The 15,283-nt window shown below is 36.8% G+C and overlaps 1 protein-coding gene across 2 annotated transcripts in view; it reads right to left on the bottom strand.

Annotated features, from left to right (window-relative positions):
- The window catches only part of Sec24AB (Protein transport protein Sec24AB), a 298,277-nt gene that overhangs the window by 190,067 nt on the left and 92,927 nt on the right, over positions 1–15,283 (bottom strand). For both annotated transcript variants that reach the window (XM_090378021.1, XM_090378020.1), the window contains one exon: positions 4,175–4,449. In XM_090378021.1, the coding sequence (XP_090234147.1) occupies positions 4,175–4,449 (275 nt within the window). The remainder of the gene's footprint in view (positions 1–4,174; positions 4,450–15,283) is intronic.

The following is a 15,283-nucleotide window of genomic DNA, read 5'->3' on the forward strand; positions in this document are numbered from 1 at the left end:
TCTGCTCATGTGTGTACACGAATTGTTTGAAACCCCAGACTTCATTTTGAATAACCGTGTGTGTATATATATATATATATATATATATGATTTCGACTAGATTTAATCAGGTACCGACTGATTTCAACCTGTAATTTTTTTAAAGAAGGAATTACAGGTTGAAATCAACACCTTGAAAGAACTTGAACTGGATCACTATCCCAGCTCTAAAATGATGCTTTAAGAAATCCAACTAAAAACAAACTGGTAAAACAACAAAAATCATGTGTTTGTAGTTTAAAATAGCTTGATCCTCACAAATGTGTTGACTTGCTGAAATTATATGACTCAGCTAGTTTAGTTGATTGTTGTTGTTTGGTTTTTAGGAGCATTAGTAACTAAGGCCATATTGCTCCGGGGATATGTGGTGGTCATTCCCTGACCTTTCCGCATCCTCCATGTTTGGTGGTCACGGGCTCGAACCCTGGTCTAATCAAGAAGTGTGTGCTACGCACTGCTGCTCCTGCCCACCTGGCTACAGAGGTACCAGCTAGTTTAGTACCACATCCCCTTGAGCTAGAAAACTTTTTCTCAATATGAATGGTAACCACAGCAAGGCTATCATCTAAACTTTTAAAATCCAATTATCCTATCCCATGGCTTGCAGTCTAATGAACTCACATTTAAGACAAAAAAAAAAAAAAAATTCAAATCCCCCCATTTATAAGATTAAAGCTAGAACATTTTAACAAATGTAAGAAAAGCAAACAAGAGCAGTTTTATTCACAATAAAATGAAACACCTGCTGCACAATTTATCCAGAACATAATTCAATTCAGTTTCATTTGACTTCAAAAAATGACTACATTTAAATAATTTTATCAAGTGTCCTATTTCTCAAGAAAACAAACACAATTAGCCCACTTACAATGATAATCACTAAAACAAAAACAAACAAATAAAAAGGTTTAAGTGAAATCAAGTCTGTTCCAGCTAAAAACACTGGGGTACTGACAATATTCCACTTTTTAATCCTATGTAGTTAGGCATACTATTGTTACAAGTGCAATGTAATAGAACCCAAAAACTATTTGCAAGAGGAAACTTAATAGCTACCAACACTTATGAAATTTTCTTAATAGCCCACCCCACCAGTTAGTAATACTATCTAGTTCTCAGAACTAAAATTTCTTATTAATAATAGCATTAGTTATTTATTTATTTTTTAATCCATTTATTTAATTTCTTTCTTCTTTTTTCCACTGAAACCTGGATTTTCCAAGTTTATATAATGCAGGTTTCAATAAAAAAAAAAATTTCCCTGAACCTGTTATCAAGTCAAATGCATATAAAAGAATGGTTTTGTAAAGATACAAAAATTGATCCACTGTGAGCAACGTGTGCTCACAGTGAATCAATTTTCGATGAAGGTTTCAGGTTAGACCACTTTTCGGAAGCATATAACACAGCTGCCAATAGAAATTTTTTCTTGAAATTGTTACATGATCAAATATGCATCCTGGAAAGATTCTGTAGGAATAACATTTTCAAAAAAACAATTCCATGTAGTTAAGCCAACTTATTTTTTTTATTCAGAGGGCAGTATCATGTTTTTTATTTGACACCAGTTTTTGCAATTTGAGGATTGCCAACAGATGAATTCCCTTTAAATTTTGTTTCTATATGTAATATACACTGAAGAAAGAATTTTTTCCTCAAAAGGGAAAAAAAAAAAAAAAAAAAAATTGTGAGAAGCATGCACTTTTTATTTTTTTCTTTCCATGCAAAGAAACAGTCTAGTTCTTTTCTAATCCCAGTGAAAACACATGTGAGCATGCAAATTCCTTGGCTAAGTGAATGAGCTACAGCTACCATGTGTTAGAAATAGCTGGTTTGCCAATGCTAGCAAACAAACCACACCCACTTAAAAAATCCAACAAATGAGACAGCTCTTAACGAGAGCCACTCCAACTTACTTACGTCAGGAATAAACTAAAATGGTTTAGCTATATTTCGCACTCAATCTAATATTTTTCCTGTTTTAGTGATAACTAACAGAGATTTGTGGAATTTTATTTTGAGAAATCAAAGAAAAGATGAAATGTACTAGGAGTTTCAGCTGTGTGGACAGAATAAATGAATAGCACAAAATTGCTATATTCCTTCTTCGATCTAATCAACCCACTCTTGCAATTTATGGGTTAAAATTAAAGCTGCTAGTTCTCACATCACTGAATTGTTCATATACCTCTTCATCACAATGATATTGTTAAATTTCCTCCCATTCAGTGAACTTCAGCTTTAGAAAAGAAGACTGAATTAAGTTATCATGGAGTCTGGTGGGAGTGGTCAACAGTTATGCAGCTTATGGATAAAAATTCCTGCACAGCCAAAGCAGAGTGTACAGGAGCTGTGTTCCACAAAGAAACAAATCTCCAGTGTAACATTTCACAAGGTATTTTCATAGGACATCTCATATACACTGCACAATATCTCTGTAAAACTGTTGACCAATGAGCTAGGAACAAACTTGTCTAGTCTTCTTCAGAAAAGAAATATAACTTTAGACTCTTCCATTGCAAAGACTTGCTTTTTTCAGGATTATATCCATAAACCCACATTTCATCATGATGAATTTAGAAAGGAACTGTGGGTCTCTTTGAAATGTTTCCTGAAGGTTTACTCACTGAACAGATTTTACTTTGGCTCATCAATCAGAAGAAAAATTTTGCAGCAATTCACCACATGATCAAATCATGCATCAATTGCTTTGATGATGGAAATGGAAATTCCCACTTCTCATTAGCCAAATCATGGACACTGAGACCTGCTTTAGTGAATAAATTCTTTACTTCGTGTCACATTTCCATCTGTTTTACTTGAGGATGGACATTCAGCATAGCCAAAAGAAGTCACTGCACTTTGGAACTTTGAAAAACCACTCAAACTGGGTTCCTACACATTGTCCCCCCCCTCCCAAAAGAAAGTTTTACCATGTATACTTTTGTAGCAGTATTGTTTGCAACAAAACTTGTTGCATACACACTTCTTTAACCTCTGTCATTTTCTGAGAAACAAAGTGCATTACACACAACCTACTCTGTCACTGATTTCAAAACAACTGTTTTTGAAATAAATGAAAGATGATTTAGAAGACTGCATTCTACTGTTACCAAGCAGATGAATTTTGTATTAATCATGGTAATGTTGTGATCAGACCAGAAACTTTTCAATCCCACTTAATACTTACTCTATATGGACTGTGAAACAATATCATTCTAACCGCAATTGAACAGAAACCCAAATTCTTTTAGCCAATTGCACAGGTTCTTACTCAGTACAGCAGATATAGAGAGGGCAAACCTATTTACAACTTAATTCTATAAATAGTCAATGAGAAAATACTCAATACAACAAAGTAAACAAGTTTTCCTCTTTAAACAATAACCTGTACTAAAACATTTAAGACTAGGGAAAAGGTATATTTTTGTACATTTATCCATAACTGTTTATTTTAACCAGTTGGCCTATTTAAAGAATGAAAAAGCTAGAGAGAAAGTGACAACACTACCCATGATCAATTTCTTTTTGAGACAAGATTCAAATACAAACTTTTCTAAATGAGGGGAATATAAATCCACAATTTAATTTAAAAAATAATAATAAATAAATAATAAAAATCCAGTTACACTCAAGTATTCCCAAGTGATCCTCCAAGGTAGATAGTAGATATTGCAACTCTAGCACTACTTAACAGGCCTGATATAGCCGAGTGGTCAGGAGCGGCACAAGTTGTTGTTGTTGTTTGGTTTTTTTTTTGGAGCATTAGCAACTAAGGCCATATTGCTCCAGGATATGCGGTGGTCATTCCTTAACCTTTCCGCATCCTCCGTATTTGGTGGTGACGGGCTCGAACCCCGGTCTAATCAAGAAGCGTGTGCTACGCACTGCTGCTCCTTCCCACCTGGCTACGGAGGCGCCTACGGCGCAAGTACAACAGCACATGCTCTGTGAGTGGACCGGGGTTCAAGCCCGTGACTGCTAAATACGATTAATATTTGTATCGACTGATTTATTGTAAACTCCACTGACCTGGTGGTCGTGCCAGAGTATAAACAAGAATTTTTTTTTTAATATACAAAATAAAGATAGTAAAAATTAAACACAATATATGGACTGCAAAACAAAATCTTACCTGTTGTGAAAATTGGCGCCCTGCAGGTAGAGGAAAAGGAGGATTTGAAGAAAAACCTCCAGACTGTGTTGTAAATGAAGGTTGTGTATAGCTGTTAGATACTGGAAGCCTTGGTTGAAAAGTAGTAGGTGGCATGGGTTGAGGTGGAATCTGAGAAAATCCAGCCATATTAGACAATGTAACTCCACCTAAAGGACGGACTGGTGAAAATACACCTGTGCTGGGCAGACTCTGACCTTGTGTTGATTGAAGGTTACTTGATGAACTAGAAGGACCTACAAATGAGGAAATTAAATAGTAATCTTAATGTCTCAAAAAACTTGAAGTCAGAAGGGTAAGTCAAATGAAAATGTTCCCTCCACCCACTTTATTTTTCAAGAAAAGCTCCAACAGTTTAGGTTGGATGTAAAAACACAAATGTACAGATATCCTATCTGTACATTTGCTCATAAGTCTTTTTTGTTGCTATTGGCACCACTGATTCATTTACTTCATCATCCATACAAAACCTGCATCCTGAAAAATTAATTAAGTCTTTCAAAGGTATGAGAAAATAACAAAGGAAAGTCCTGACTGTATAGAGAATGTTCAATCATTTCCCATTAGTTTCTGGGTAGTTGCCACAATATACTGAAAACTGTGATCATCTATTGTCATATAGCAAAACAACTCTCTCATTCAAACATCTTGGACTCTTTGATAGTACATCACAGAATAACTTTGAAAATTCATGCGTAATTTTTTGAGTTGACTATTTCACCTTACAGCATAGCATCAACCCTTGTGAGCTGAATGACAGCATAAGTATAATCTTTGCGGCACGTTCAAAACTTATTTGGCCATAGTGATGACTAATCTTTCCATCACATGCTGTATTGCCTTGATCTATGTCTAATCCAAAGTTACAATGCAATCCAAGAAGTAATTTCCTTGCTTTAACATTATAAGAGGTGCTGCATGCATTTTTCTGTTCGTTGTGTAAATGACACTTGGAAACCAGCATTGTATAGACCTTCCTATATTTCAACTTCCCATCATTCAGGACAGAATGCAATGCATCATCCTGGATTGATTACATCTGCTGGCAGATGCAGAAGTCCAGACTGATGTTATTGTGCATCACTCTCCAAGCACAAGTCAGCCAATGCTTAGTAGAAGCATTAATACCAATGCTTCTGCTAAAACCCTAAATCCCTAAGTCCACCCATAGTAGCATATAATTCAAACTAAGACAATCAAAATCTCTTTCATGGCACCCTTGTAGTTAACATTTCATTTTTATTTTTTTGACAGTACTTTTTTTTTTTTAGAGAATTAAAACCTACTGAATTTACTTAAGCCTCAAAAATAAGCCTTCTTGTAGGGATTGAGCAGGCTCAAATACTGATGGGATTCTTCCTATTGCTCAGATTACAAACCTGAAGGGGCATAAACTGAAATTGAGGAAAGACAGTTGCCAAATAGATGCACAGAAATTTGTCTTTAGTCAGCAGGTAGTGGATTGCTGGAACAAACTTCCATCTGTCGTGGAAGTTGATAGATTAAATTCAAGGAAGTTGACAAACTTTTAAAGCGAATGGATGGGTGAAATGGGAAGGGTTCTTTTTTGGCTGATGCTGTATAAGCTTGCTTTCTTCCATGATATGCCACTGCTAATGCATTCCAGGATAATTCTTTCGTTCACAAATAAATTTTAATTCTCATGTCACTTTTGTTTCAATAACATTAAATTTATTCAAATCTAAAACGATGGGCATAATGGAATGAATTCCACAATCCAGTGATTCTATGGCAGGGTCGCAAACCCAAGGGGAGGGGGGGGGGGTCACAAGACAAATTTGTAGGAGTCACTAGCAGTATTCACTAGTTCAACAATGTTTTTACTCATTTTCTCAATCCTTGACTACACTATATTGGAATAGTCAATCCAACAATTATACTATGCAAACATTTAGGTGAGCATTTGAAAAAGATATCTGTAACAATTTTTTAACTTAGTATTTATCGGCGTGCAACTATATCAGCCTAATTTCGTATAGGTGTGTGGAACGAGTCATTGTTAAGATCCACAACGTTAAATTTTTACAATAAAAATTCTAAGATATGCTGTATATTTTCATGCTGTGTATTTCCATGCAGTCAGTCTTAAGCATTATATGCTTTTCCCCTTGGTAAGGAGTAAACATATCTGATTTTATTGCATGTGAAACAGAATATAATCTTGTTTGAATGGAAGTAAGGATTACTTAACTTGTTAACTTTAATCAAAGCAGAGCTAATTTTATACACTTAATTTTTGAAACTTCTTAATATAAAAAATAGCATATTATTTTTAATTTCAAAAAATGCCCTTTGTAAACGTCAAAAGCAAAAAAAAGGAACTAAATTGAAGCCTTCATCAGTTTGAAGGCACTAGTATTTTTGAAAGGGGAAGACAGTCAGTGTGTTGTCTGCATTACAGTTCTATCACTGGAATTATTGAAACAAAGCAAGTTGGAATGGCATCTCAAGACACATCATCCTGAACTTTTAAACAAAAATGTCAATTACTTCAAGCTAAAAGAATGGAATGTGAAGTGGCAAAGGGTGGATGCCCATAGTGTTTCATGCAGGGCTCGTCATCCCATGCCAAAAGCAAGTTACGAAGTTTCTTTACTATTGTGTAGAAAAAGAAACCACATACTGCTGAAGAACTCATGATTCCAGCAGCAAAATTAATGGTTCATAACTTGCTTGGTAAGGAAGAGGTGGATTATTGGAACAGATCTGACTGAGTAATTCAAGAGCAAAATGACAAATTTTTGTTATAGCAGACAATACTAAGGAACAACTGACTGGGGAGCTACAAACAACCAAAGCATGGAGTATTCAAATCGACAAGGGCACAAACATCACTAGCACTGCACATTTAATAAAATTTGTGAGATATATGCATAACAATATGTTTAAAGATTATCTATTTTGCTTGTCCCTTAAGTAGCACACCTGTGAAGCTGATATATTTCATAAACTGCAAGATTTTGGTAATCAATATAATCTGCTCTGGAATAAACTCCATGGTAAGGACAGATAGTGTAGCAGCTATAATAGGGCCACATCAGGGCTACAAGTTTTAGTGCATGGTATTGCACCAAACATTATTGGCCTTCGCTGTATTTTATGCTGAGAAGCTCCAGCTGTGAAAACTTTACCTGATGATTTGAAGTCAGTTTTAGAAATAGTTGAGGAGTATTAATTATATCAAAGGAAGCCCTTTAAAAATGCATCTGTTTTGTCTTTTGTGCCAGGATATGGATGCCAAACATGAAATGCTTCTTCATACAGAAGTACATTGGTTATCGAGAGGAAGGGTTCTGGAACAAATGTTCGCGCTCCGATCTGAGGTAGCTATATTTCTGATACAACAAAAGAAGAATGAGTTGTTACAGTAATTTGAGAATTCAATGTGGCTCTCTAAATTGGCATATTTAGGTGACATTATTAGCAAACTTAATATACTGAATAAAACATTGCAGGGGCAAGGGAAACCAATCATCAAAACATCAGAGAAAAAATCCAAGCATTCCGAGACAAGCTTGACCTCTGGATTGTAAAAAGTTGAGAAATCAAATTTTGCTGTTTTTCCCCCCAGTTTACAGAAGACACTAAGTTAGATCTAAGTGAGGTTAAAGCTTCTATTTGTAAACTGCTTCTATTCAAATGAGCAGAAGTCTGAAAAACAAGATGCAGGATATTTCAGAGACTGCTGGTAGTCATTGCGTTACAAGTAAACACATGGGTTGTGTTAGGGTAGCTAAGAATAGAAACAGGTGCATGTATACCTGCGTGTACACCAATGCTAGGAGTTTGGTAAATAAATTTGATGAATTTGAGGTATTGCTCAAAACATCAAAGGCAGATATTGTTGGGATATCAGAAATGCGGAACTGGAATTTGGGGAATACAATGTATATAGAAAGGATAGACAGGACAGGAGGGGAGGAGGGGTTATGCTATTAATTAAGAAACACATAAAGTCAAAGGAAGTGAAGCCAGTTGACATCGATGGACAGGGCAGTGTCGAGTCAGTTTGGTGTGACATAAGCATAGGGAAATCAAAATTGAGAGTAGGAGTGTGCTATAGGCCTAATGACTCTGATGAGTATAATAATATATTGTACAGGGAAATAGAGTGGGCCAGTAAATCAGAGAGTCTTATAATGGGGGATTTTAATTTCCCAGATATTGACTGGAATTTGTGGGTTGGTCACTCGCACACTAGCAAGGCTTTTGTGGATTTATTGGATGATTGTTTTCTACATCAGCATGTTCGTGAGGCAACAAGAGGGAGCAATACTCTTGATCTGATTATCAGTAGTGATTCTTCATGCATTAAGAACCTGCAGATAAATGAACCACTAGGTGGCAGTGATCACAGTGTGTTGAAGTGGGATTTACTCAAGGAGGTAACTACCATCAGAGGTAAAGGGAAGGGTTTTTGTTTTCGTAAAGGCGACTGATGGTCTGAGACAGTATTTAAATTCTATATAGTGGGACGAACTGATGATGTTACCAACAGCAAACTCAAAATGGGAAGCATTCAAGGAACTAATATTGGTGGCTACCAGGCTTTACATACCAACTAAGAAATATTGTTCAAGGTTTAGGCCTAAATGATTGTCAGATGGACTAATGAGACATGGCAGAGAAGAAAAATGCATGGGATACATACAAATTAATGGGTGACATGGAAGCCTATGATAGATATAAGTTGGTCTGTAACCAAGTCACAAAGGAGATTAGGCAGGCAAAGGCAGACTACGAAAAATCCTTGGCAAAGGATGCAAAGAAAAACAGAAAGGAGTTCTTTACATACTTGAACTCGAGAAGGAAAGGGATGAATCAGATTGGTCCACTGGATATTGATGGTTCAACAGTTGAGGATCCTGCTCAGGTGGCTAACAATCTAAACGAGTATTTTGCATCTACATTCACGCATGAGGAGTTATTCAGGAAGGAGAATGATGTAGGTAAAGTAAACATTGGCAGTGAGCTGGATGATTTTGTAATAACTGAGAGGAAAGTGGAGGAGAGATTGTTGAGGATAAACATAAAAAAGGCACCTGGGGTGGATGGGATCTATCCAGTTATATTAAAGGAGGCAGCAAAGGAAGTATGCAAACCCCTAGCCATAATTATGAGAGCTTCTTTGGACTCAGGGGAGGTACCCATAGACTGGAGATGTGCAAATGTAACCCCAATTCACAAAGGAGGATCAAAGGCTGACACAAGTAATTATAGACCTGTTAGTTTAACTTCTGTTCCAGGTAAATTAATGGAGGCACTGGTTAAAGAAGCACTGCAGGATCATCTAGACAAGAATTCAGTTATAGCTCAGACGCAGCATGGTTTTGTTAAGGGCAGGTCTTGCCTGACCAATTTGATTGGATACTATGATGTAGTCATAAAAGAACTGGATGCAGGGAATAACTTTGATATTATATATCTGGATCTTAGAAAGGCTTTTGATACTGTTGCACATGGAAGACTGCTGCACAAATTGGAGCAGTGTGGCATTGGAGGCAAATTGCTGCTATGGATAAGGGGATGGTTGAGTGGCAGAAGACAGAGAGTGGTAATCAATGGACACTGCTCAACGTGGACTAATGTTATTAGTGGAGTTCCTCAAGGTTCAGTGTTGGGTCCATTGTTGTTTTCGGTGTTTATGAATGATATTGATGATGGGATATCAAGTTTAATGTCTAAGTTTGCAGATGATACAAAGGTTGGCAGGGTCGTTAAGGACACTACTGACACTATGCTGCTGCAACAGGATCTGGAAAGGTTGAACAGATGGGCTGAGAGGTGGCAAATGAAGTTTAACATTGACAAATGTAAAGTACTACATATGGGTAACAGTAACCCCAGAGCAATGTATCAACTCTGCGGTACTACACTGACAGTGGTGGAGAATGAAAAGGACCTGGGGGTAATTGTGCAGGCAGATATGAAGTTCTCTGAGCAGTGCAGACGAGCTGCAAGAGTAGCTCATGGTGTCTTGTCAATGATATACAGGAATTTTTCTAGCAGGGATAAGGAGGTGATTATTCCCTTGTATAAGGCAATGGTTAGGCCACATCTTGAGTACTGTATACAGGTCTGGAGGCCTCATTTCAAGAAGGATGTAGAGCTGCTGGAACGGGTACAGAGAAGGGCAACAAGATTAGTAAATGGAACAAAGGGTTGCTCTTACGAAGAAAGGCTTAAGTTTTGCAAATTACAGAGTCTGGAGACTAGGCACCGGCGAGGTGATCTGATAGAGGTGTATAAGGCTCTGAATGGTTTGAGCATGCTCAATGCCAATGGGATTCTTCATCTTTCTCAGAATAATCACCTCAGAGGGCATAAATTCAAATTGAGGAAGGACGGATGTCGGATAGATGTGCGGAAATTTGTCTTTGGCCAGCGGGTGGTTGGTTGGTGGAACCGACTTCCATCACTTGTTGTTGAAGTTGATAGCCTAAACAAATTTAAAGCTCAACTGGACAGGTATTTCGAACGAACGGAGGGGTGAAATGGGAGAGGGTTTTTTTTTTTTTTTTTTTTTGGCTGATGCTGAATAAGCTTGCTTTCTTGCATCATATGCCTCTACTAATGCTAATGCTAAACATTTGCAAACACTAAAAATGTAACTAGAACAATATTTTTCAGTTATCCCAACTTTTCATCAACTCTTTCCCCCCACATTCAAAATTCTGTTTGTTGTTGTTGAAGTTGTTCTAGACGTTGTAGAAGAGGACAATACTCAAGAAGAATTATTGGATTTACACTACAATTGGGATGACAAAATGTTGCTAGATTCTGGTGTGAACTTAAGAGTTTTGTTTAAAGATGAAGGGAAAATATAAAAATATTTTCAGCTTAGCAGAACAGCCAGTAGTGGTTTTTCCCACTACTTATCTTTGTGAACTTGGATTTTCTAGTTTAGTGAATTAAATGTAAAGTGAGAAATAAATTGACAGATGTTGATAGCAAATTACATTGTGTTGTAAGCAAGTTATGTCCCAGAATAAACAAGTTGTGTTTAAAAGTAATAAAATTTTTTAACCTGTATATTTACAATTTTTAAAAAATATCTTATTTTAATGTAAAAAATGACAAGTAGATATGTCTTAGTAATAATATATCTCAAAATGTTTCTATTTACATTAAAAATGTTAAAGTAATTTCAGTGGTAAAAATTTAGATTATTATCATAAATTCCCATTTTCACAGATTTTTTTTTTTTTTTTTTTTTTACATTACAAAAAATTATGGGGAGGGGGGTGGTGTTACACAGTAACCAGACATTTGCCCCGGGAGGAGTTGCTGACAGATCTGGCTGAGAATCACTGCCATATTCGAATGATTAGTAATTGAGAGATTTCCAATAATTGAAATAATCTAATGATATAATCAAATGAAATAAATGAAAGATATAAATGCATGAACCATTTATGTATGAACAAATATATTGAACGATTTTCAAAAATCACAAATTATTTGTCATATCAAAATTTGTCAATCAAAATAATTATAGCAAATAATTATTTGGATAATCAAAATTATAATTATTAGTTTCATAATCAAAATAATCAAATGATTTACTATAATTGAAATACAGGTAGCCCTCAATTTACGTCGGGGTTAGGTTCCTGGGAGACGGGCACAAATGGAACCCTTTATATAATGGAGTCAATTGGAAATCACAGGGTTAGGTTCTACGCACCAAAAATTTTACCTACCACTTTGCTGTTGTTATTTGGCTTTTAGGAGCATTAGCAACTAAAACCATATTGCTCCGGGGATATGCGGTGGTCATTCCCTGACCTTTCCGCATCCTCCATATCTGGTCTACTACTTTGCATCAATTGTTTTATTTTATTAGCATTCTTCGTAGTTGTAGTAATAGTCAACGGAGGCATATTCATAGCCCTACACACATTAGGGTGACGGCTTTCACTAGATTCCATCCTCCGAATATTGTACTAGAATTTGATGAACTTCTTTTACCAGACATGGCATCTCTTTATTCTATTAAATTAAAAACTTTATAACACGATTGGCAAAAACTGCACATGGATATCACTATTATTATTATTTAGCAAAAACTGCACACAGATATCACTATTATTATTTATTTTACTAATAGCACAATTAATAAAAAATGTTAGCATAATAAATTTCCAACACGTGTAAATAGAGCAAACAACAACCAACTGAATGCTTCACCACATGGACCTTTACTACCCACATCCACGAGTGGTTACTTTGAGGGCAGGAATCTTTCTCGTCTCTGATACACTAATTGCTGACTGGCTCAGATTGTCCTAAATCACGTGACAGCACATGATAAATAGCACAGTATGATGCCGATAAATTTTGTCGGACAATTTTAAACTTTCAATTCATTAAAAAAAAGTGCAAAAATAAATAAAAATAGCGTTGAAGTTAGTGATCGGCATTATTGCAAATCTGTGCAAATTGGACCAGCACAAAACTAGGGCTACCTGTAATTGTTTATGACCACACAATTATGCTCATCACTATTTAAAACATTTTAATAAACATTTTATTTTGTGCTGGATGAGATCTGATAAACTCTGCATCATAGAACCTGTATATATCCATGTAGTCTTTATTGAGGTATACTTGGAATCTCCTGTAACTTTGTTTTACATATGTCTCACCTGCACTCACGCAAGTTGGTATACCAAACCAAGCCCATGGGAGTTACTTAATAAGCTGTCTGGGCATAGAGCATTTGTAGGTTTGACATCTAGAGCCTTAGAAATTTTTGATGGAAACTACTTAGGCCATAAAGGACCAGTTCATATAAAACTCCTGTTTTTATGGTTGATAATATATTATCAATTGAGTGATTTTTGCAACTGGGTATTCAGTTTTCTCTCTCTGACTGGTCAACTGTGAGTGATGGTAGATGGTGCCCTGTCTTCTGACATTTCTATTAATGATGATGTTCCTCAAAGTTCGGGTTTTTTTTCCCACTCTTTTCCTCTTGTATATTAATGACCTTCTTCCACTGACTGGAAATCCTATTCATAGTTTTGCTGATGATAGCACATTATATTCCACTTTCCAATTTGAGAAGCCTTGTTCTGTGCAAAGTTTCAACTTCTTGAATATCCTCCACCCAGTCCTTAAATGTCAATCTCCTGGTAATTCTTCAGTTGGGTAAAGAAAACTTAGTTAGCTTAAATACCTCTAAAACTCAGCCCTGTCTTATTTCTCGCAAAAAAGTCTACACAGCTCCTTTCATCATCTTCACTGACACTCAGTGACAAGACAGGACAAGATCACATCTCCACTAAGAATGACCCTAACTTCTAATAATTTCTCTTGGCATAAGCACATCACAAATACTCCATCCAAAAAACTGGGTTTTCTTTTTCACTCTTGGCATTACTTTTCTTCTAAAGAACTATTCACTCTGTACAAATCTCAAATCCGCCCTACTATGGAATATTGTTCTCACATCTGAGTTTGTGCCTCCAATACCTCTCTCAAGTTTCTAAACTCCATTCTAATTCAGGTTAATTAATAAAAACTCTTACAATGCATCTTCATTCTGTCCATAGATATTCTGCTTCAAAGTTTCTGCTTCATTCCTTTTCTATAGATACTATCAGGGCACTGTTTTTCTGAAATGGCATCTGTAATTCCCCTACTCTCTTCTAAACCACCCCAAACACATTAAACAACCACTCAGCACCCATTCAGCATCAAACTCCAAACTCAATATTGTTTGGAGTTTGGGGTGTGGAATGGGGTGTGGTGTTATCATCCATAAACACGAACTTGGGGCCAATGGCACCTCAGAACAGACACACATGGGGAGGGATTACCTCAGTACAGTAGTGTGCACCGGTTACAGTACTGCCTTCCAGTATCTGGAGTTGTGTACGCCCATTCAAGATAATGCCTCCCCAGACGAGAACACCTCAAACGCCAAATCGATCCCTTTAAGGGATGTTTGCAGGGTGATACCACGTGCCAACCTCTCGCCAGATTAGCTGACGCCCAGAATCACTGCTGAGACTGAATCTACTCTCATCAGTAAAGAGTACCTTACCCCATTGCGCTGCTGTCCAGTCCTTGTGTTTGATGCACCACTGTAAACGGTGTCTCCGATGGGCAGGTGCTGAAGGGACACAGCGTACTGGCCATGGGACAAACAGTCCACCTTGTGGAGTCGCCTGGCCACACAAAGCCGCGATATCCTGTGCAGCTGGTTTGCAATGGATCCCGCTGTCTGGTGTCGGTCCCTCTTGGCCTGTAGGAGTATATAGCAGTCATTGTTGGGTGTTGTTTTTCGTGGATGACCACCACTGGTCCTTTGAACAGCTGTACCTGTCATTCTGAAGGTAAACCACACACGTGAGACGATGCTATTGGCGATACTGAACTCTGCAGCAACACTCCTCGCACTTTGACCTTCCTCAAGCTTCCAATTATTCGCCCCCGGGTAAAGTCATCCAGTGTTGTCTACTGGCCATTTCGTTGTCTGTAGCACTGTATGAAACCAATCGAACGTCTGTAACAATCGTGCTCACCATTCAGTAATTTGCACATAACTGCTGAACTGCTGCTTTTATCTGTTTATGTGAGCCCTCTCATCACAATTCAAATTTTTGAATGTGCATCTGTTTTCTACTGAACGGCCACAGTTATGCAAATTGCCACAGGTTGTTTCGTTTGATTTTGTGGTTGTAACCTTTAGAAATAGTGTGGTCCTAAAGTTTTGCACACCAGTGTATAATCAAAATGATGTAATGAAATGATATAAAAAAATATATAATTAAAGATTAGTTTTGTTATCTGTTACTGATGATTCCATCATTGTTAGCCAACCATTATCAATTTTGTGAGAAGCAATATATGCCAGAACTGCACATAGGTTGAAGACCATAGGTTTATATTTTTGCATGTAATCCAATTTCTTTGTCATTTTTGTTCCTATCAGTCCTAAAAGCTTCACTTGCCTGCATACACACTCACCAAAATGGAAGTTGGTCCATAGGTTTCTTGATTAACTTTCTAAACAGCTTGTATAACTGCAATCTCAAAATC

Source organism: Mastigoproctus giganteus, chromosome 7 (assembly GCF_048544385.1).
Source record: "Mastigoproctus giganteus isolate SK-2022 chromosome 7, ASM4854438v1, whole genome shotgun sequence".
In the NCBI taxonomy this organism is placed as follows: Eukaryota; Metazoa; Arthropoda; class Arachnida; order Uropygi; family Thelyphonidae; genus Mastigoproctus; species Mastigoproctus giganteus.